Here is a 24546-nt window from a genome sequence, read left to right on the forward strand (position 1 = left end):
CTCCTATATTATTTAATGTGTTGTTGCCTCTGCAAAGGTGAGCTAATATATTTTAAAACCCAGACATAACAAATCAATCTCTAATTATGCTTGCTGAACAGGATAAAGGTTATACTCACCAAGCAAATTAATAATATGTGGAAATATTTCTTAGAAGATCCTGCAGGTATGAAGATTAATAATTATTAAATATATAAATGTGGCCTGTTCCTACAGAGTTTAATAAATGAAAACAGGATAAGGCAAATGTAGTAGGAGACTGAACTTGGAGAAAATGGTGGCTGCTGAAATAGAAGTGAAGTAACTTTCCCTCACCCCTTCTTTACTACAGTGATTGCATGATTGGAAAAATGTCAAGTGTCTGATTCTGCAAAGATAGTTTTATGCATTTCAAATGTAGGTCTGTCACAGATTCAGGTAAGCTACATATTCCATGCTTCCTGACACTTTAACTTGCTTACAGGAAGATATGAAGAAACTTGCCCCTGACTCCACAGGAATTAATAGTATTTACTATCTACTTAAATCATAGAGCAATTAAATCCAATTAATGAGCAATAACAATGGCAGCACAGCTGAACTTTGTACTGTTGAGTAGGTAGCCCCTCTCCTTTCATGTTATTACAGCTCCAAATCTGTAGGAACACAAGAATGGAGAAAACATTCTTATTCCTTGTCTGCTACCACAAGGAACCATGTCATACATTCCCTTTTGTAAATGTGTGGACCTGTATCTTAACATCAGTTAGGTGTTTTGTCGTCAGAATTATATGAAGATCTGCATTACAGACAGTAATATAAGATTTATATTACAGTTTATAAGATTGCCTCTAGGATTATTCCTGATTAATTTATACCAACTTCTGCTTGTATCAACATTGATTTTGCTGCTTTATGTAGCATTTACTCTTGAGAGCCAGAGGTTGTGTTCCATACAACTCTTCTGATGGATAATACTCTTTTATAAGGTAGGATTTTGATGACTGTTCTGCTAATTTTGCTCTTTTGAGTTCATCTATTTTAAAGGGGAGTGACCAGAATGATACAAGCATTCGAGATGAGACTCTGAACGTTGTCTTACATAACTGCATTAAAAGAAATGATGTTTTCTGGTAGTTGTAAGATTTTTTTTTCTGTATAAAATGTCACTATTAGTAGTTTCATTTAGAAGTTCAATTTTACATCATCATCTCTTTAACAAAAGGCTTTATTCCCATCCTTGCAGATTACCTGTGTTCTAGCCCTGTTTTTGCCTAGAGAGTGAACACAGCAAAGCTGTAGACAAATATTACTAGTTTCATGTATGACAGAATTTTTCTAATGCTTTTTGACAACAGGTTGAAAATTTCCTACCTACCCATAGTTTCTTTTTGCTCTTGTTTCTTTTGTTCCTGTAAAGACTGAACATTAACTTAAAAAAATAGGTTGAATGTTTTTTGTGGGGATTTCTTTTGGTTAAGGTACTCACAGCTTTTTCATCTGTATGTGACAGTTAGCTGCAGGTACAGATATTTGAATGTTTGTGATATTTAGACAAATTATAACTTGAAAGACCTGCCTAGAATTAAAATTCTTGGTAGGATTCCTGGCTTTGCAAAACAGAGACACTGCTTCTGTGTCTGTATGAGTACGGAGTTGAGTATAATAAGTATTCAAGGGGACCACATGAGGGGTTACCCAAGTTTATAATTTTAACTAGGACATTAAAGGCACTCCCTCATGGCTTCTAGAAGTGTGATCAACAAAGAAACTGTAGCATAGGAAAATCAATTTCTTATTTTTCAGGCAGTAATGGGGTCAACTCAGTTTGATATCACTTTCACCAAATGAAGTGGTTGTACTACATATACACACACAGATGGTGCAAATGGAAAAATTAAATAGAGGAGGAAATACACTGCCTGAAGGCAGGTGACTTTGTAAGTGATGGAAAAATAAAGGAAAAGGAACCTGAGGAGGCAGATGAGAAAAGGAGATATTGAGAAACATGCAAGTAATTGAGAAGCAGATTTTGATGGAAGATGGGGAAAAATATGTTGGGCAAAGGGGCAATGTGAATGCCTCCAAAAAAACCCCAGTAATGACAGGGATGAGAGAACACAACACTTTAGAAAGTGAAAATGAAAGAAAAAGCATAAAGCTGAAGGAGAAAGAGTATGAAAAGCTAACACTAGTGAAATTCTGTGTATTTTGAATAGACAGATAACTTAAGTTACAGTGTAGAGCAAGGGGTGACATTTTTTTCTCACCAGAGGAAAATACATCTCTGAACAAATATTTAGAAGCAAGGACATTTTTCACAAAGGAGAGAAGTTAAGTAATTTGTAGGGGTATCCTGCTGTAATTAAACAACATTTCCTCTTGCTGGTATTAACAATTTGCTGGGTAAAAATATTTGTAAATTTTTTTTTTTTTTTTTACTCCTTGACTTCAAATTGGAGAAGCATTTTAAGACTTCAGTTTATTTCAGGCCCTGCCAAGTTTAACAGTTATCCACCAAACCAGGAGATATATTTATGGATGGGGAATGTCTTTTATCATATTCTCCATAAACTGCTCTCTCTTGCAAAGAACAAAACCAGAACAAAAACATGTATACAGGATTTTAATATTTTTTCCAGACTTAGCCTGCCCAGTCTGGTGTAGGCAAATGGTTTACAACTCTGTAGACTCACCCTAAGTTGACAGCCTGGTTCTGTGAATAGTCTCTTGTTCTAAAGTCAATGGGACTACTCAAATGAATAAATATATTGAAATCTTTATGTGTATGTTTGCAAGATCAGTTCCTATGCTGATAATGTAATGTGAAAGACAAATTTAAAAAAGAAATTTAGGAGCATTTGGTGGTGTTATGTCAGCAAGTAAATACTAACCATCTGGTCTCTAGATTGCTAATCTATTTCCCCTGATTTTATGGTAGCATGCTTCCTGTGTCTGCAAGCTTGAGACTACATCATTAAACTTTTGTGTTGATCTTTTTTAGTGTTTAACAGAAACATTTGAAATACTTTGCCATTTTGGATGTGAAATTTTCTTCCTATGCATAATTTTTCTGGCTGGAAATTTTTCATTCTGCTACAGCTTATTTTAAGGTGTCTCTTGAACCACATTCGTAATAAGGATGAATTATTTCAGATATGTTCTTTAAAAAACAGACCAGTCATTCACAGTGAGTGACATCCAGTTATCTAGGGCTGACTAATTACTACCTGTAATTAGGCTGTAAGATCTCAGTCTGATCCTAGTATCACATAGTACGAGGTTGGAAGGGACCCTGGTCCAGCCTTTCTTGGCTTTCTTTGCTGCAGCAGCAGCACCCTGGTCACTCATACTGAGCTTGTTGTCTACCAGCTCCCTTGCCACAGAGCTGCTCCCCAGCCAGATAGATCCCAACCTGTGCTGCACTCCTGGACTGTATTTTCCCCAGGTGCAAATTCTTGTCCTTGTGGAACTTCACAAAGTCCTTGTCAGCCCACTCTTCCAGCCTATCCAGGTCTTCCTGCAGGGTGGTTCTCCCTTCCAAAGGGTCCACTTTCCCCCTCAGCTTGGTATTATCAACAAACTTCATCAGGATACACTTGATCCCATCCTCCAGATCACTTATGAAGAAAATAAACAGACATGGGCCCAATATCAATCCCTGGGGGACCCCACTTGTCACAGGCTGCCAGTTTGAAAAGGAGCTATTTACCACCATCCTCTGGCTGTGTCTGGGCAGCCAGTTCCCCATCCACTGCATGGACCACTTGTCTAGATCCTAATGCATTCCTAGTGCATCCATTTCTTTAGGAGGAGGCTCTGGGAAAACATATCAAAAGCCTTGAGTCAACATCCATTGCTAACCCTACATCAACTGAGCAGGTCATTGTGTTGTCAGAAGGTGATCACGTTTCTCAAGCACGACTTGCCTTTGGTGAATCTCTGCTGGCTTTTCCCAATCATGTGCTTCATTTGACTTGTGATAGCCCCCAGGAGAATTTGTTCCCCAACTTTCCCAGGGAGTGGAGTAAAACTGACAGGCCTGTAATTTCCTGGATCATCCTTTAAGCCCTCTTGTTGATGGGGTGACATTAGCCTTCTTCCAGTCTTCTGGGATGTCCTCTGATCTCCACAACTTCTTCAGGATTATGGAGAGCATCCTTGGAATGACATCAGCCAGCTCTCTTAAAACCCTTGAGCGTGTAACATCAGGACCCATCAATTCGTAGGGGTCAGGCTCCTGTAACAGTTCACAGATCAGCTCTTTTTTCACTGACAATGTTTGTCTGTGTTTTTATAAACCTGGGTTTTTGATCCCAGGACCTGTAGCCCAACAGTACTGGTGAAGACAGAGGTGAAGAGTGTGGTGAGAATCTCCACCTTTACAGCATTGTGGGTGATTAATTCACCTCTGCTGCTTAACGGTGGGCCAGTATTTCCTTCTGCTTGTTGTTTATGTACCCGAAGAACCCTTTCTTGTCTTTTTTGACCTTTCTGGCCAATTTCAATTTGAGCTGAGCTTTTGCTTTTCTAACTGCATCTGCACACCCTGGCAACGCCCTTGTAGTTCTCAATGGGTTTTCCATCTCTGATACGCTTCTCTTTTGGTTTTGAGCAGACTCAGAAGCTCACGTTTAAGCCCAGAGAGTTTCTTATTCCACCTACTTTCCTTACCTTTAAAGGGCATGAACTGGTTCTGTGCTTTCAGGAGAGTGTCCTTGAAAAACTGACAGCACTCACAAGTTCCTTCATCTTCCATGGAAGCTTCCCAGGGAATCTATCCCAACTGAATTTGGAGCGAGCTAACATTCTTGATTGTATGTTGTTACCTTAGGGGTAAGTTCTGGATTGCTATGCATCGCAAGGAAAAAAATGAATTGGTGCATACCATTAAAGGTATAAAATTTCCAACAGATTTAAATGTTGAGAAGCACTTATCACAGCTTGAGGAAGGCTTGTTTCACTAAAGGAAGCTAGAGAATATGAATTTTCTATGAACTGCAAAGTAAACATATTTAGAAAATTAATTAAAACTACTTTAAAAACTCTCCATGATCCTCATTCTTCTCCCTAGAGGTTTAAATATAATTTATCTTTAATTCAATATAATCAGATCAAATGCAATCTCTTTCATGAACGCCTAAAACCTTGCCTGCATGAACTTAACTATAATGCCTATGCTTCCTTTAAACTTACATGAATAAGGTTTTATGTCTTTCCTTTTCATTTAACTTGGAACTTCACTAAATGAAGATTAAATACCCCAGTGATAAATCTTTAACAAAACTAACTGTCCACATAGGGTTTACATCTACAGATCATCTATTCAAGGAGTTAAGCATATTTTAGATCTAGTTCACATTGGTTAACATAAACTAAAAAATGAGACTGAATTTCACCAGTTAAAATGGCATACTACAGATTATACCAGAAATTATGCACTTGGTTTGTGTCTCCTTGCTGCCAAGAAGTTCTTGTGATTTGGTTTGTGCATTCTCATGAGAATAATCTGTGGCCTTATTTTAAGAAGCTGGTTAAAAATGCTATACTGTACATGGAAGAACTTTACTCTTAAGCAGACTTTGCTTCTGTAAGATTATCTGTATGTGTTCATGCAATGAACTCCATGCAACATCCCACATGCATCATGGTTTGCTTGCAGAAGGATACCAGCATCTTCAGCTGACAGCCCTGTGCTGAAACACCAGGAACAGCAGGGTGCCTGGTGAAAGTTTGAACTGCCTCAACACTGCTGCAGTGTTCATCAGCACTAGAAGAAAATTACTCTCTGATAATTCTTATAGGCAGCCATCAGTCTCCAGGTACAACTGTGCCTCTGAGTCTCTTAGCTGGAGACACAGCAAAATCTTGTGATTTTGTCTTGCCCACTCCAAATGAAAAGGAAGTGCATTTGATGTGTAAGGTATGTGGCTGAAGTACACTATCAAGAAAAATATACCTTATGAAAGAAATCGTAGGCTAATTTTCTATTTCAGATGAAATTAGGATGTTATGCTAGACAATAACTTGGAGGATGCCAGTTATCAAGGAAAGAATGTAAGAATGCTTATGGAAGACCAGCCATAATCACCAGGACTTCAGCAGGAACTGCCTGGATCACCTGGCTCATGCAAGTCACCACAGATGTTGTATCCTTAAAAAGGTGAAAGAGGAAGTAGGCTGCCACATGTTCAAATAAATAATCCATCAACATTCAACTTTTACCATGGCACTGAAATTTTAGTAGGAGGCAAGACCTTAACCTAGTTCTGAGAGAAACTTAAGAAGCGATGGTGAAGGTACTGAGAAGAATTCCACACATGCTGTCAAGGCCAAAATGACTCTTAATAAATGAACTTCTACTTCAGAAGGTCATTTAGAATAACTGCAAGTCTAGTCTTAGATGAAACCAAAGTTTTGGTGGAGCACAAAAAAAAATAATCCTCTTTTACGTAAGTATATCTCAGTGCATTTTGTATGAGTTTTAATTGATGAAGTTATACTAATAATCATGATGGTTTTTATCTGGAATGAGCAAGTCTCTTCTAACTTTAAAAGTCATTCAGAATCTAGTAATGAGGTGGGGGAAGATGAAGTCAGTCTGAGCTAAAGCAGATTTGAGAGCTAGGGCAGAATCCTGTCATTCTGTGTTATGAGGAATGGGTGCTGTTTGTACCGAAAGCACCTTTGCTAAGGTGGACCTAAGTGTCACTGCAGTCATGCCATGCCTTGTCAGCTGAACTTCAGGAGAACAGATTACCACAAGCAGAGCTGTGTCTCTGGCTGGTATCGTAAAGACAGACTGAACTTGGTCCAAAAGGACTTTCTGTCTTCTCCAAAGTTTGGAGGTAAAAAGCTTGGATGCAGAAATGGAAAAATGCTTGGACTTGACTTTGTCACATACCAACTGGAGCAAGGTGAAATGTGTTCTCTGGTTCCTGGGTTAACTGCTGAGAGTAGAGCATCCCTCCTCCTCACTTTAATGCTGCCTAGTTTGTCCTGGAGCCAGGGTCTTTTATCAAGGGAATTATGTTAAATAGGAATATGCAAAGTCAATTTCTCTATCTATTACTCATGTCACCTCTTCTGTGCCTCAGGCTCTTATTTTCACTCAGTTTCTTTTCATGGAATTGTATGTGAATATGGAGAACTCTCAGCATGTTTTTCCTGAGGTTTAGGGATATGAGGGGCATTTTCAGACTGACATTTGTACCTCATCACTTAGGACATGTGCTTAGTGATAACTCAGCCAGCAGATTCCTGATGTGTCACCCTTGTACGGTGTGTGAACCTGTGAGCCACACTGGAAATGACTTCAAAGAGGAAAAGAGAGGGACATAGGAACAGAACACTGGAAGATATAATGAATGATCCTAATTTAGCTTGCTGTTTAGATTCACGGATAGTTGGCTTGCTCTGTGAGTACTGCAAAATAAGACAATAATGACGTTTTTGGCATGGTACTTGAAGGCACAAGGAATACCTCCCTGAGATATCCCTTTCCCTTACAGCACCAAAAATACATAGTACTTCTTCAGAACATGTAAATTCAGCTGCTAGATGATACACATTTTTAAGCCCAATGGGACACTCTACTTAAATGAGCCCAGTGGGACAAGAGACACAGCTTCAATGGAGCCACAAAGCCAGACCAGGTTAATTAGTCAGGCAATTTTGAATTAGAAAATTAAAGCTTCAAGGCTTAAAGATCAAATAAACAAACAAAACTAACAATCCCTTTAGAGAAAAAAAAAAAAGGGAAAGAAATACACTAGAAATTTTTTTCATTTTGGTGTATGTGTTTTAACAATTAGAAGGTGTCCATGATATGATACGAAATAAATTTACACTCATTTAGGCTCAGCAAGGCATTTATCAGGAACTGAGGAAACTTTGCCCACAAGAAGTAGTGGGTGGAGGTTTCTGTGCTTCCACTGATACAAGTAAGGCCAAACTCAGGTTGTGATACTCAAAATTCCTGAGTTTCCAGTTCTTGACAGAAGTGTATTAAGTATGCTTGTGTCCTTGAAGTAGATGTTTTAGCAGAGGTTTTGGTTCTATATATTGGGGTTGTTCATCAGCACTGAAGTTTTAACATGATATAAGCTTCAACAACATGTAGCCATAGCTAAGGAAAGAAAAATTGACACCAATGAACAATAATTTGTGCTTTTAGTTTTTGATTACAAAAATTTCTTAATTTGAATGGAATTTGGGAAAATAAATACTGCACATTCTATTGTAGGGGAATTAATTTTCTTAGGATATTAAATAATTATATTGATATTGTGGTGCTTTCCAAAGGCACAGTCAGGACCATGACCTGGTTGTGTCTGTTTTCATACACCAAAAATGTTCCAGACAGTTTACCATCTGACCCTTCAATTTTGCAAGTGGCAGCATTCACATATTTAAGTGCACAAAAGAACCTTTCAACACAAAAACTATATAACTAAATGTTTAAATGTCATAGTAGGTAAGGACACAATTACAAAGCCAAGTAGATGCACAAGGATCAATCCTTTTAACCCTAAACAGGATTTGGGAGGATATGTCCTCTACTGGTCAGTCAAGATTTAACAGGATCAGTATCCACCCTCCTTTATATCTACTACTTCACAGCTCCTTGTAAGGGTTTTTTGTACATCTGCATGCGAAGGTAGGAAACACCATCATCCAAACCAAAATGCATTTATACAAAAATATTTTCTTCCATTTCCCACTGCCAAGACTGTCTCACACCAGGTAGAAAACTATGTTCAAAATAAAGGGAAAAGCATTTCTAGATATTAGATGAACTAGTAAACCAAGGTAGATCCTGATGGCTGTGTGTTCATACTGTCCTCAAAAAAACATGATCTTTGCTGACCCTTTGAACTGGATGGTTAACAGAAGGCAGACAAGCTCTCGGAATTAAAAAATAAGTCCTATAATGATGATTTTGCTCCCAACTACTTATTAACTGGCCAACACAAGCTAACTACAATGTATATTATACATAATCTTCCTTGCTGTTCAGAACAAAGTCAAGCTGGGAAAGCTGGAATCATGTTTGTAAAGTGAACAAGCATTCGATACTGACAATCATGTACAATTTTATTATTTTAAACAGGTTGAAAACATTAAATGATAAAAGTAGTATTTATGTGAGGATTTTTCTGTATGTCTAAAAACCTTTCTGGAACAACCAACACTTCCATTTCTTTAACTAAGGTAATTAAACAATGGCAATTAAAACCACAGACTTTGCATCAGATGCTGGACTATGTTTATTTTCTGACTTCTCATCTGGTGTTTGTGACAGCAATAATCACACTCCATTAAAGGATGCATTGTAAACCTCTCCAGATGAAACCTGACAAGCTGTTTTGTGACAGCCACCCTCAGTGTGATTGAGATGTCTGCATGCCCAACATTAAGCTACTTAGGCTTATAAACCAAAGCTTTACCACCCCAAAGCCACAAATCCTTATCACTTTGTTTCACACTCTTTCTTCCTTTATTGTCTCCAACAGCAGTGAAAACAGTAAGTTACAGCTGAGACCTTGTGTGGATTTTTGAGGGGCCATTAATCACCTTGCTCCAGATTATAACATGAAGTCTTAATCACCATTTCCGAAAGCACTGAAGCAAAGCACTAAATTCATTCTGGACAAGTTGGATTTTTCAGACTGCAAGTAGAGTGTGTGAGCACACCTGTTGGCATGTCAGTCTTCACTTCTTCGTTCCTGAGTGTTACTGACATAGGAAATTCTGCTGTAGTACAAAATAGCCTTCTGTGAAGCCAGACTAATTACATGCTCCTGTGCTATTACAAAAGTGCAAGCAATTCTGTTGGTTATCACAAATACAACAGGTTCAGTATATTTGGAAGGGGTAATCTGACACTGCCATGGAATAATTAGTTTATAGTTAGCAGATGCTGATGGCACTTTTTAGCATCTGTCCTCTTTGAAACAAAATAAAGCATAATTTCTCTGTATTAACTCCATAAAGACGCAGTGGAGGACCTGCAGATACCTCTGTGGGACGCTTGAAATTCCACTTTACTTGTCACTTTCCAAGAGATTTTCTTCAGTTACAGCTGTTTACAAGGTCAGACTGAAATATGTGGTTGATCAATTTTCCATTCTGTAGGCAAGGAGGTTGTGCAAGTCAGTGCTAGACCCGTTTGGGTAACACAGCAACAGAAGTAGTGGCAAAAGACAAAGTCTTGACAACCTTATGTGGAAGCTGGAAATAATTGGCTATTAAGGGATGGCAGCCCAAACCAACACCTTTCATTTGTGGAATGCAATTCTTTGCCTGTGACACCTTCCCAGTCAAAAGGATACAGAATTATAGCTTGTCTGGGCAAATTTAAATCTCTAGAGTATTTTTAAAAATTCTGTACCTCACCTGAAAGAATCAACTGTGGGGTTTAAAATCAACCCCTCAATTTTCTTCCTTATGTTTTGAATTTTTATCCTCCTTAAGGAATTAATAATTACTTTTATAGGACACAGGATAGCTAAAGAATTTCGGAAGTCTTACACTGATCTGCCATGACGTCTTCTGTGAGGATGAGAAAAAGATATAAATGCTTATTTTATTTGGTTATTTTTCCTTTCAGAAGCTTTTCCCATAAAACTGGATGAAAGAGATAGCAAAACTAGGATCTATGTCAATTGGAAATGTCTTAGATTGGAAGAAATCTCCTTGGGAGGGATTGACAAAGAAAAAACCAGCAGAATGAGAAGGTGAAGTCCAGAGTACAGGAGCAGGATCCTCTGTTTTTCCAAAGAGCTTTTTCCTTTGCCCTGTGTTTGTGTTTTTCCTGAAGATGCTGGTATACTGTAAGCATTTCAGCTCAGGAAGGAATTATTAAGAAACGATTTCCTAGATTGGATAACAATTAGACAAATTACTGAAATTAAACCATTAAGCCACAGTATTACAATTTGTAAATTATCTTATGGACATAACAGCGAGTTGGGGGATAGATATCCCGCTCTGGAGACTGGGAAAAAAAACCAACAAAAACTCAGAAAAAGGTAAGAATTCTCCTTCACCTCGTTCTGGTAGGTTCAGTGTTGGTTTTCCCATACACCGAGAAATGAAATGAAATACCCTACATACAAAGGATTTCAACACGTACATGTTAACAACTAAAGATCCCATTCTTCTGCTAAGATCACAAAAATCTTAGAGATTTGGTTAATTCTTCCCTTTTTCTAACTCATATTCCTTACAAATTTCTTAACTGCTGTTAACCTTTTCCCCCCCTCTTCCTATTTCTCGTATTTTAAATAAGGGCTACCAGTTGCCCTCTTGAAGGGAAGAGCTGTCTCCGGTGTACTTTTAGCACTTACTGTCTGTGCCCTGCTCCATCCCGGCGGCAAAACTCCCCCTCCGCACACACGCTTTGCCCTTTAGGTGCTTAATTACTACCAAGTGCCTCATCTACCTTCTCAGCCTCCCCGGATAAAAGGCAGTGCCACCCTGCTCCCTCCCTCTTGTACCTTTACCTTGCCCGGTCTGTCTCACTTTATTCCCAGGCTTCAAAGGTGCGGCACACCTGTCTAAGGCACCTCCGAGCGCCTCCCTGAGCCACCTGCGCTCCCGAGCCGCGGGCTGTCAGTCCCTCCCCTCACACCGTCCGGGTGGGGCCGGGCTCCGCTCTGTTTCCCCGGCTCCGCCGGGCCGGACGCGCCGTGCCTGCGGTGCGAGGCCGAGCCCGGGTCCCGCTCCCGGCCCGGGGCCGCTCCCAGCCCCGTTCGAACGGCCGCCGCCAACCCGCGCCTGCGCACTGCCCGCCCCGCCGGAGCCCAGGGCGAGGCGAGGCGGCTCGGGGAGACCTGCGAACTACGCGCCCCGTCGTGCCCCGCGCGGCCCGCTCCCCACGGCCGGAGCGAGCTGGCCGCTCGCAGGGCACGCCGGGAGCTGTAGTCCTTCGGCGCGGGGTATTGTCTCTCCCCTTTCTCTGTCCGGGAACCCGACCGCCACCCCGCCGGGCGAGCGCGGTGACTGACAGCGCCGGGCAGCCAGTGGCCGCAGGGCCGTGCGGCCGAGCCCGGCGCGTCTCCCCGGTGACCGGGGCAGCCGCTGCCTCGGCGGAGTAGCCGGGAGTCCCGGGGGACAGAGGTGAGTGGGTCCGAGCGGGGCAGCGCCCACCGCAGCCCGCCCGGCTCTCCCATCCCCCTCGCCGCCGAGCGCCCGGCCCGGGACCCCGCTGGGATGCGGCGGGAGGAGCGCGGACGGCAGATGGGACGGCGGGAGGGGGGCCGAGGGGGGAGGGGAGCGCGACGGTGGGGGCCGAGGGGAGGGAGGGGGCAGACGGGAGCCCCTGACCGCCCCTGTGGGCGCCCCTCGGGCTGCGGCGCTGCCCGCGACCCCCGGCGCGCAGCGCGGAGGGGGCGGCGGGTCCGCCCGCCGGGGGGGTCGCGGGCGTTCCGTGCCCTCCTGTCTTTTACCGCTTGATTTTTCAAATCGTCCCTGCGGGCTCAGGTGCCGCTTCTCCCCTCCCCGCAGCTCCACCCCCCGGGAAGCGGCTGCCCCGGGAGCCGGGCAGTTAATGGGTAACCCCGCGGGGCGCTGCTCCTGGGGCGGACGCACCGCCCGCCCCTCCGCTCCGCCGCCCCCCGGGTCGCCCCCGGTCCCCGCGGGATGTCCCCGCACCCGCCGAGGGCAGTGCCGGGAGCCTGCCCGGGAGCGGGGCAGCGGTAGCTCGGCTGCGAGAGTGGCTGAACAGAGATGCAGCGAGCCCGCCGTGCCCGTCCTGCTGCCCCGGCAAAGCGCCCCGAGCCCTCCCGGCTGTCCCTGAGCCCATCCCGCCTGGGTGTCGCTGCTGCCGCCCCAAGTGCCGCCCTTCTGTGCGGCGTCCCAACAGTTCTGGAGCGAATGTGCAAGTAAAGAAGCGGGGGGGAAAGTGCCTAACTGCCAACAAAGTCTTTCCACCTTCTTAAATACAGCAAATAAATTAGTCTGAATGTAGACGCATGACTAGAAAACTTAGCTTTAGAAAACTTTGTCCTTACTCGCATGAATCTTGTCAGACAAAACAGCAAGAGTCCTGTTTGTGTTCCTTACACTTCGTACACTGTCTTCATTGGAAGAAGACTTTTTATTAACAACGATTTTTTAGCCTGCTGTTACTAATTACAGTCGGTATTTTTTGAATGATCACACTAGGTGCCCCTAAAGGAAACATAATGATCTGTCTTGCCAATTGTGAAATGCTGATGAGATTTTCTTATTAAGACATTGTCCTGCCCAAGTTCTCAAACAACTGGTAGCTGTCTTCTACAGGTTGTGCTGTTACATTTCTTGTGTAACTTGTCTATTAACGTGTACCACATTTGAATAGTTAGTGGAATTCAAATGTTATAACTTCATTTGAGCTTTGTAGGGACTTGGCATCAGTTCTGCCTCAACAACTGGCATCCATGCTGAAAAGTCTTCTGCATTACTGTAAGACCTGTGTGAGGAATGAGGGAACCGTCTCTCTTTCTTCTATGCACTTCCACTTTGCATACTTTATTCTCTTACAGTCCCAGTATTGAAAAACAAAATGAAGCCAGACAGAATGAAACCAGACAGTTCTCTGCTGTCTCTCTCCACATTAACATGGATCCTGTAGTGCCAAGTACCAGCTCATTTCCAGAGGCTTTTTGGAAGGTAGCGGTGGTCAGTCATGTACTCCTGAACTTCACTGGCTCCCTCGCTGCCCTCTGTAACTGCTAAGTTACAGTTTAACATAGACTATAGCAGGAGTGTGCCTCCTGTTTCAGTTCTTTTTGTTGCTATGAGATAACAAGAGCAGAAGCAGGAAACAAACCACCTCTCTCCCTTGAAAGTAAGCAAATACATGTTATTTTCTTTGGAGTAGAGGGTTTGAAAATGACATGAAAAGCTAGCATGGATATGTAAAGACATTGCATACAGAAATGCAGTGTTTGTGGGATACAGTACAATTCAACCATAACTAGTATTTTTGGTGGTTTAGACCCCACAAATAATTGATTCAAATGGTAGACCAGAATGTTTGCTGGCAGAAAACTTGAATGTTTTGCTCTGTTTTGCAGTTCTGTGTCAAAGCTGATGTGTATGGGCAAATTATGTTGTTTCCTATACTTGAACAACTCTTAATGTGTATATATTAGTGTTTTTGCCTGAAATGTTCTGTGAAATATTTTGTAGTTATAAAGCTACAAAGCTTTATATCAATGTAAGTGAAATTATGTTTTTGTTTCACTGGATATGCTACACATTTGGTAATTTATTTCAGGAAAAGGATATTCAGACATGATTACGTTGGGACTGTGTAAGTTTGTGCCCCTTCTGTGTCATGTCTCTTTAGATCCAGGCTTCAAATCTGCAAAGAAATTAGAAGAAAAGTTAGCAATTAGATAACTTGATAATTTAGTTTTGGACTAGTCTGTTAACAGTTTGACAGTCAACTAATCTCTGCTTGTGAGAAACACTGTTTTCATATTTTTTCCATTTCCATGCCATTGTTGCAGTAAAACATAGTTGGATGCTGAGCGTTCTTGCAGAAGAGATACATTTGTCCTTTGTCTTGAAGTTTCCTAGATAAATTTAGTGAACTGTTGTTTGACATGGGTGTAATTAGCATAAAAATTGCACAGTAATGTTCAGGTACTGAGGGAGGGAAGAGGTGACTTTTTTAGTGAAGTAATACAGTTTTTCTTTGGTTGGTATTTTTTTGTTTGTTTTGGGTTTTTTAGTGTATAGACACATTAATTGCAAAAACCTTTAATGTTGAATTATTTCCTAACTTTACACCTACAAATGTTTACAATGTATTGTAACAGCTGAAAGCCTTCACACCTCTGGAAATCATTATTAGAGAAAAGTAACATGTTAGCGGCCTGTGGGTTTTTTTTATAATTGTCCGGGTTTTGAATGATGTTTCATTATCAGTGGTTATCATCTAAAATAAATGCTTGATGTGTAAGGGTCATAGGTTAGGAAGGCAAGTAGGTAAATTGACTTGTGAATAGAGTTAAAAAGAAACCTCTCTTAGCAAATGTGGAATTGTGAGGTAAGACAGCATTGGGATTTGCCTCTTCTATAGATTAGAGAGATAGCTGGAAAAAAATCTGTTTTTCTTACCAGCCACTTCAATATTACAATATTGAATCTCAATTTTTTTAGTAACAACTGCTTTTTTATTATATTTTTAAAATGAGATTATTTATCATCTCCTACTCTCAATTGTTTCCTTTCCTCTTGCAAGCTAGTAGCACAGTTTTAGGTGCCAGATAGTACAAGGCTTTATAATATGACCAGGTTAACAGCAGCATTTTGGAGGGTACTGGGGGTCACATTAGGCTATTCTCCAGACAGCTGAGAACAGAAATATTTACTATAAGGCAAGTTAAAAGATGGATATATTCATGCTTATAGGTAGCAGGTTTTTATGTACTGTTGGGCATTTGTTGGTTCAAATTTTTTTTGTTAGAGAACTATATCTTGAAATATTTAAAGATTATTCTCAAAAAATACCAGACCTAATTAGAGATAGCTGAATGCACAGTGACCTCTTGGTTCCCAAGTTTAGCCCCATCAGGAAAGGGTCAAACTACGTTTAAGATATGAGACTGGATGCAAGTTGATGGGGGTTTCTTACAGCAATGTAAGAGTTAAGTTTGGTTAAATGTTTGCAAAGCACTTCCTATATTATGATTTCCATTCAAAGGTTAAGTGTGAAGTTTCATTACTTCTTAAAGCCAAGTTGTTTTTTTTTTTTTCCCTCAAATTATAGGAAAACTATCGTTAATGAAGCTGGATAATTGCTATATTAAAACAATTTGCAAAAACCATATTACACTGAATAGTCACAGCTGCACCATGGAGACATAAAAACCTGATGTCCCTTTGTTCAAAAAAATAGAAACTAAACCCCAAAAAGTAAAGCCAACTGGATGTCTTCTGGCATCTTGAAATCTGTCCTATTTTGGGTTTGGAAGGGTCCTGTGGGAATTACATCCTGCAGTTGTGTATTTAGCAGAATATTTGAGAAACAGCAGTAGTTTCTTAAATTTGGTAATCGAAGAGCTTGTATGTAGTTAAGATTATCATCCTAAATTGTATTTGAGTTTTGGTTTGGTTTTTAATTGGTAAAACTTTTGAAGTAATTGCCTTGTTTGTTCTAACCCAGGCAGAAATACTGTGGAAGTAGTGTGCTGTGGATTTAATCACATTCTGAGTGTGGTTTTTTTTGTTATTTCTGTAGCTGAGAGCAATGTCAGTAGGATTTCTTGGTCATTTTTCTTCCATGCGAGTAGTGGGTGGGACGCCACTAATTTAGCACTTTAGATATGATAAAGAAATGTGTTGTCTCTGTGTGTATGTATATTTATGTTTATGGGAATGTATTTATCTAAAATGTTGCCTGCATTTTCCCCATCTATGCAAGATACTTGGTTTCAAGTACCTTACACACTTCAAGTATGTTACAGTGTGACTGAATTAAAGATAAGCCTGTGGACTAACTCAGAGTAATTATTGTCAGATTAGTTCTCACTTGCTCAGATGGAGTTTATTGCAATTTTTTGTAGCTGCAGTCCCATGGTTATTTCTGTCAGTCATCCTCCAGACATACGGAAGGGAGGGTTCATATCGTGCAAGAAGGGGATAGTTGCAAAAGTTGAAAAAGTTGTAATTTCTTTTATTTGTGTGAGCCATTTTCATGCATTTTAACCTGCTTAGTGGGGGAAACCTCTTTAAAACAATGGAATTTGCCTGAGTATATTTAGAACAAGACATCCAGACTACAGTGCTGACACCAAAATGCAGTGAAATATTCTATTTCTTGCTGTTCATATAAAGCTGTTATATGTTAATTGTAAAGTCATGGCTAGATTAATACTGGCAGCATGTGTCTTTTTCACTCCTTTTTTTTTTAAATTTTTAAGATAAACTAAAACACATGGATGTTGGAAGGATGGTCTGAAATGCATTTTTACAGTGTTTTCTATCTGACAAATTGTTTTGAGTAGATTAATTGATGGGCGTAACAGTTAATCTGATCTTGGATCCCTTTGGTCCGATACATGACTGAATGCCCATTTGTCATTGCATATGTAAGTGAAATGTATGTAAGGAAGTTGGAGATACTTATTTTAAGCTGCTTTTACAGTCAGTGGAGAGATACAGGCAACTGTAGGGGTAATTAATCTATTTTACATGATACATGTGGTACCTGTTTCTGTACACTGAGTGTAAAGGGGGTGAAGTGTAGCTGAGTAGATGGGCACAAGCTCTCATTTTTATTTTGCTGGGAAAGGATGGATGAGCTTAATTAAAGATTTTCTCTGTGCTGTGAAATGGAGTGGTGCATTTTACAATGGTGCAGTATGCCAAAAGGTAACTGAATAGTAGGTAATGTGGGGGAGTTGGGGAAAACATAACATGCTTAGTATAAAAAACACTGACTGTACATCAAAAGACTTGGATTCTGTTCTTTGCCATTTTGTCACGTTGTTATTTTAGAGAGACACTTTATTTGCATTTGTAACTCCTTTCTATCAGTAAAATTAAGACTGTGGTACCTGTTCTTTTCAAACTGTTTCCTGTGTTTCGTTAATTCTCTGGCAATAGCTTGTGGTAGAGTTCACTAGCAATTTTTCTGAACAGTAAAGGGAATACTGGGTACTAAAAAGACTGAAATACAATGAGAATTATAATGTCTTTTTTTTCTTTCTTTCTTTAGAGCTTCATCAGATGAAGGAGTGATACTCTTGAAACATGACAAAAAACTGGACTAAATAAAAATTTTCCTGTTTTAGGAAAAAAATCCAAAATGTATAGACCAGGAGAAACGGTCAAACGTCGACTCAACATGCACGCTCCTCCACGGATAAGAAGCGTGGAAGTTGCTCGAGGAAGAGCAGGTTATGGGTTTACCCTTTCTGGACAAGCTCCTTGTGTTCTCAGTTGTGTGATGAAAGGAAGCCCTGCAGATTACGTTGGACTTAAAGCAGGAGATCAGATATTTGCGGTTAATGAAATCAATGTGAAAAAAGCCTCCCATGAAGATGTAGTGAAACTTATAGGGAAATGTTCTGGAGTCCTGCACATGGTCATTGCTGAAGGGATGAGTCATATAGATTCATGTTCAAGTGATGAAGAGGTTGGTTTTTATGATGGGAAGGGGTGGCTGAAACCCAAACCTGACTCTAAAGCTCTGGGTATAAACAGAGCAGAGAAAGTTGTTGAAGAAATGCAGTCTGGTGGCATTTTCAACATGATCTTTGAGAATCCTGCTCTTTGTGCTGGTAACTCAGATAATTCTGCACCAAAACAAAGATCATTTTCAGTTTCTGCTGCTATTAAATCTGAAACTGGCAATGAAAGTGTAAGCAATCCAAACCTACTGTCAAAGGAAGAAATAGCCAAAGTTCTGAATGATGATTCAGTTTTTAGAATTGGACCGGAGAGTGCGGAAGACTTTGGATTAGATGCAAGCATTTTGAACGTTGCCATGATTGTGGGTTACTTAGGCTCCATTGAACTTCCTTCAACAACCTCGAATCTGGAAACTGAGAGTTTGCAGGCCATTCGTGGGTGCATGAGACGTCTGCGGGCAGAGCAAAAAATCCATTCCCTGGTGATGATGAAGATAATGCACGACTGTATTCAGCTCTGCAGTGACAAATCAGGTGTTGTGGCAGAATATCCTGCAGAGAAACTGGCATTCAGTGCTGTTTGCCCGGATGATAGAAGATTCTTTGGACTAGTTACAATGCAGACAAATGATGATGCAAGCTTGGCGCAGGAAGATGAAGGGGTCCTGAGGACATCTTGCCATGTTTTTATGGTGGATCCTGAATTATTTCATCATAAAGTTCACCAGGGTATAGCAAGGCGTTTTGGACTGGAATGTACAGCGGATCCAGATACAAATGGCTGTCTGGAGTTTCCAACATCATCTCTACCTGTCCTGCAGTTTATTTCTGTCCTGTACAGGGATATGGGGGAATTGATCGAGGGAATGCGTGTGAGGGCTTTCCTTGATGGTGATGCAGATGCTCATCAGAATAATAGTACAAGCAGTAACAGTGATAGCGGAATTGGAAATTTCAACCAAGAAGAAAAGAATAATAGAGTTCTGGTGGTTGATTTGGGGACCAATCCAAGTAAACATATTCCTAGCAGCATATGGGAAAATCCAGTAGGAAGGGGACAAAATCAGCCTGCTTCCCATTGGAATGGCTTCTGTCATGAGCAAGAGGGAAACATCCCTTTAGAAGTAATTCAGAATGATAAGTCCCAAAATGTAAGCAAACATTTGAGCCCTTCTGCTCGTATTGAAGTTCCATTGGTTTCCTCCCGAAATTCAGTACCCCCATCAAAGAAAAACGCTGCAGGCATGGGCAATCAGAGGTGGTTGCCTGTGCATGTGTTACAAGAGTGGCAGCATGGAAATGCCAGTGACCAGGAGTCGTACACTGACTCTACAGACGGCTGGTCGAGTGTTAACTGTGGGACCCTTCCCCCTCCAATGAGCAAGATTCCAGCTGACAGGTACAGAGTCGATGGCAGCTTTGGTCAGCCGCAACTAAAATCTCACAAAAGTGAATGGTCCAAGAAAATGTTCTGCATTCAGAACAAATTTGGCCCTCCGCACAGTATCAGGAAATCTAAAGAAGATAAAAAGGTAAGAATATGTTGGTATTGGTTCTTAACAGCATCAAAAAACCCCACACCCAAACCCATCTGCCTATGGTACTTTTACACAGTAATATTTGCATATTAAAATTTAAACATGTACTATATAATTACAGAATTTCAGATGAAGAAAATAATATGTTTCTCTCTTGTTTGCAGAGGCACTGCATATTCCTCTTTGAGTGCAGCTCTGGAATTGTACTTCTGGTGGAAGTATTGTCTGTTAGGCCTTTCTCACTTTTCTTCTTGTCTCTTCATTGTTTCCAAATGTTGCAGTGGCACTGAAATGAAAAGGAGGCATGACATTTTAGCAACTTCAGTTTCTTCTGACCTTCAGCTGCAAAAGAATGGAAACAGTCTGCATCTTTAGTCTGGTTCCTTTTTGTAGAAGGCTGGCTTGCAAATGTTATTTTAGTGGTATCTATTTTTATAGAGACATGGTATAATAATTAGTCAAAAACCTGGATTATACACTTTTCACGGAATAAGACTGTTTTATTACAAAACTTCACTCCAGTGAACCTCTCAATACAAGGTGTGTTAAAAACTGACATCAAAACCTAGTTGTTAGTGGTAGGTCACAAATCTACCATTCTGCCAGTAAGCCTGTAATTCAAATTTTATTCCAAATTACTGTTCCATCTACTTGTTTTGTCTACTATTAGACAAAGTGAGGAGACTTAAAAAACAAAAAAAGGTGTGGGAGGAGTATTCAGCGTGATTACATACCCTTTGTGACACACACATTTTGCTGTTGAGGGAACTAATCTCAGGGGAGTCTGTTGTTGATAACTGGAATTCTAGTAAAGTGGAGCCATTGTTCTGATACTAAAAGAATCAGTAGCAGTTTTGTATCTGAAATGTTTGCTGACTCCAGGGAAAGACAGAATCTTATACTCCAAATTAGTCTTCAGGAAGCTTTGTCATTCCATGCTTATATTAGTGTTCACCTTACCAGTACTCTAGTGTAAATATTAAATATACTAGTTTGGTTTTTTTTTATTTTCAACACAAAAAGAGTAGAGAATACTGTTTGTGAAAATTTTGTGTATTGCTTATATGATTGTTTCAGATGTCCATCATGCTATCCAAATCTGTTTTGAAAAACTGTGTTTTTTTTCTCACCTGATTAAAAATATACAACCCTTGCTCAAGTGGACGACAGTAGAGGTTCATTAGTTGTTTCATACTGTTAGAAACTAAATCTTTGCAGTGCTGTGACAATCAGTCACAGACATTTTGGGGATTAGGCTGTGGAACTTCAGAACATTTTGGGTTTTGTGTGGAAAGAGAAATTATTTTTTATTGCTTTTCCTGCACTGTAAAGCAAACACCTTTTGCATACGTTCTACTGTATGCTTTTTGTGCTGAAAATAAAATAAACTAGTATGTATAATAGTTACACATTAGTGTATTGTTAAGGTGAACACTGCTACAGGCAGCAATGTTTTCCAGGCCTGCAATAAAATTAAATTTCAAATGTTCTTAAATACAAGGTGATTCACACTTTCAAAAACCAGACAGAAGTTAGCCAAACAGAAACACTAAATTTGTGAACATTTCTCACCCAAACCACCTAAGAATTGATTCTATCTACTGCCCTGAAGTCTGTGTGCTTCATGATCTCTTTGCTGATGGACCAAGGAAAAGGCCTCTTTATATGCCGTACTTGGTGCAGGTGCATGATGGATGTTGGTCCCAAGTGCTCATTAGAAGCTGAACCAACTGCATTGGATGCTGCTGAAATTCTTTAGGGGTCTCTGTAATAAGTTTGTGTCTGCAGTGTCATCCATGATAGTAATATGGATTAGATTTTTTTAAGAAACACTTATTTCATGGAAGTCAAGATTATAATAATTAAGTTCTCATAGAAAATTTTACACTTCAAGATGAAAGATGCTCCATGTGTGGGTAAAGAGTAATAATATTTCACCTACTATATCACTCACATCAGCATAAACCAACACTAAGTATCTCAGTCTTCCCTTTTAAGTCTATTTGATAATAAAATAGGCATTCTGTTCTTTGATTACTGACAAATTTGTTTGCAAGACGCATTTAAAATGTTCCTACATGGCTTTAGCATTTAATCTCTTCATTGAGGCTACAGAACCTCTTTCGCATTTTAATTTCATTTTTCAGTATTATTGAAGGCTGTTGAAACTGATGAGAAAAGCTCATAAAGGTTATTTGGAGTAATTCACAGAGATGAAATTGTACAATATTCTCATCTTAAATCTGTAATGAAGATAGGGGATGTCATTACTGATGAACATAGCTCTATACTTCTTCAGGTGCTGCAGAAATAGGGAAGATTTGTATTTGCATTTTAGAGCACTAGTTTGTTTTCATAAGAGAGAAATTCAGACTTTCTTTTTACTTTGTGTGTAGGGAAGAGGTAAAACTGCCCATTACAAACCATTATTCAGGTGCGTTAGATCTGTGTTCTAGAAAATTACACATCCTCAGCTTCCTGTGACCTTTGTAAGTGGTAAGGACTTATTTTACCCAGCTTGCTCAGACGCATTCCAGTCACGGAATAAAGTGAATAAAGTTGCCACATGGGATTACATTCATATTTTTACAACTTGGTGGCTCAGTCTAAGTCTTCATTTGGCAGAACAGTCCTTAAATTGCTTTTAATTGAGGTAGGTTTTTGTCTTTTACATCAATACTGAAGATAAAACCTCCTGTGAGTGGGAATGTAGAAGCCACTAGAGGGAGAAAAGATTATCAAAGCTAGAGGTTCTTGTGGTGGACTCTGTACTTCTATGTTAAACACTGTCTTCCTTGGAATTTTCGTTACACATGAGTTCCTGGATGCAATTCTGCTCTAGCAGAGCTGCTGTGCAGATAAACAGTGATGATCACAGCGTGTAATTCTAAAAAATATGCTGTACTGTACAATGCTAGTGGGGGGTAAGATGGGCATAAACTACTTCCAGATTTTATAGCTGCACTTACAAAACATTTGCAAATTGCACAGCACGCAAGAGCAGATGTGAGAAAGTGTTAGTGAACATATCTATTTAAAATTGCACTTTCCGAACTAGCCTGGGAAGTGCTTCTTGTGAGTCTGGCATTTCAGACTTCAGGTCACAAGCAAGTTAACACATTTTTTGAGCTTTTTTTCCCTTTAGTGATGATGTTTTCAGCTCACAGACTAGAATTGTGATAATTGGCAAATTCACTTTTAAAATACTAATTTTCTTTATGATGCTGTAAGGCATTTTAAAATTCAGTGTAAGTGTAAATAGTTGAAAATAGTTAAAAATGCCTCATTTTGTTGTTAGTGGATAGCATGAGGTTTTTTGTTTTCTTTAAAACGTTGTAATCATTAATTATCCCCAAATTACTGAACACATACTTTGACAATTGCTGTATATATATGTTTTTTTTAAACCTTTTAAAATGGTTTCTCTGCATGGTAAGAGGAGAACTTAATCAGGGAAATTTTTGTTCTAGTCCACTTCTTTTGGCTGAGACTTACTAGAAGATATCTCTGGCCCTGTGCACCCCTCAAATTATTTCCTGAACCTCACCTTTCTGGAGTTTCTTAAAAGTGTCACGTGAACAGATTTCTATTGAAGCACCTAATGAGCATTTTTTGGTGGTATCCATGTCTTCTGTAGGTCTTAGATGAAAACAAGTAGTGAGAGGCCTGATGATGTTGCTGAAATGTACTGAAAAGTCATGGAAGGCAAGGTACCTTTCAATTTGAGATCAACTAAGGAGGATTTCTGGTGACAAGAAGCTTCTAAATTGCTCTAAGATTGATGCTGGATGGAGGTGTGTGCTCTCCTGAGGTCTGTGAGACTAACATGAAGGGCCTGATTATGGTTTCTGTGGGAATGGAATAATTCCTGCTTTTTTGTTTGTAATTCCAGTTGCACTATCCTGCCTTTGCTGTTGCATTGCTCTTTCCACCTTCTTTAGCATCCCTCTAAGTTCCAGTCACTTATCTACTCACTCTTGTGCATGATTTTTGGGTGACGCAAATGAAAAGCATCGTAAGCAATATGAAAACATCAGGGGATGTTAGAATTGGCAAGGGACTTAAGAAATTGCTGAACAGGGAAGCATTCCTTTCCCTCTAGACTAAATTAATATAATACATTTGATTTTGTTCAACCCTCACTCTCTGTTTTCAGGCTAGTGCCTGGCCAAAAATATGTCTACCCATTACTGTTTTAAATTAAGTTTAACTGGGAAAATACTCATTTTTCCACTGGAAAGCTTCATAACAGCCATTTTAGTCTTTGAGGACTAAACTTGAGGACAGAATCCTAGGCATTGACCTCTCGCCATCTCTTCTGAAAAAGAGAAAGTCTGTTTTAATACTGTGGGAGTGAGTATAACACTGAAGATCAAAAGAAGTTTAACAACCTGAGCCTGATATAACTAGCATTTGGGCACTGGGTTTATTCCAAGAGAATATGACAAAGCTATTAAAATATAATTAAAGAGCTTTTTAAAATTTTGGGTATTGACTTTTAGAAATCCTTTCCTGTTCCACACTTGTTACGCTTCTATCTTGATCACATTATTGTTTGTGCTGATGAAAAGTGTGAATTTGTAGTTGGATCCTGTTTGTAGATCTTAGAGGAAAACAAAACAGAAAATCTTATTGTATAAGACTCACTGGACAATAGTATTGCAAATATGTATGCATTTTTTTAAACCATAAAATATATCAGCTGCTTGGTAAGCTTCCTAATTTAAGCTCCTGAAAATATTGTAAAAATGTAGAAGAGAAGACAGGTAAGGAGTAAGTACTGTGGGGTTCATAGAAGAGAAGACAGATAAGGAGTAAGTACTGTGGGGTTCACTAAGGCATCTGTCCTTGCTAATCTATATCTTGGGTAACTATTATTGTTACTCTCTTTTGATCAG

General features: G+C 39.9%; 1 protein-coding gene and 1 long non-coding RNA gene across 6 annotated transcripts in view; one reads left to right on the forward strand and one right to left on the reverse strand.

Annotated features, from left to right (window-relative positions):
* Positions 1–9054: 9054 nt before the first annotated feature.
* Positions 9055–11895, reverse strand: LOC116443692. The gene is made up of 2 exons (XR_004240029.1): positions 11487–11895; positions 9055–10857 (listed from the first exon to the last, which is right to left on the reverse strand). It is a non-coding gene; the product is annotated as an uncharacterized LOC116443692 (long non-coding RNA).
* A 112-nt stretch (positions 11896–12007) lies between these two features.
* Positions 12008–24546, forward strand: part of RGS12 (regulator of G protein signaling 12) — a 90770-nt gene continuing 78231 nt past the window's right edge. For all 5 annotated transcript variants that reach the window (XM_032108014.1, XM_032108006.1, XM_032108008.1 and 2 more), the window contains exons 1-2: positions 12008–12102; positions 17696–19642. In XM_032108014.1, coding sequence (XP_031963905.1) covers positions 17786–19642 — 1857 coding nt within the window. In that variant the 5' untranslated portion in view covers positions 12008–12102; positions 17696–17785. The remainder of the gene's footprint in view (positions 12103–17695; positions 19643–24546) is intronic.

Source organism: Corvus moneduloides, chromosome 5 (genome assembly GCF_009650955.1).
Source record: "Corvus moneduloides isolate bCorMon1 chromosome 5, bCorMon1.pri, whole genome shotgun sequence".
Classification (NCBI taxonomy): domain Eukaryota; kingdom Metazoa; phylum Chordata; class Aves; order Passeriformes; family Corvidae; genus Corvus; species Corvus moneduloides.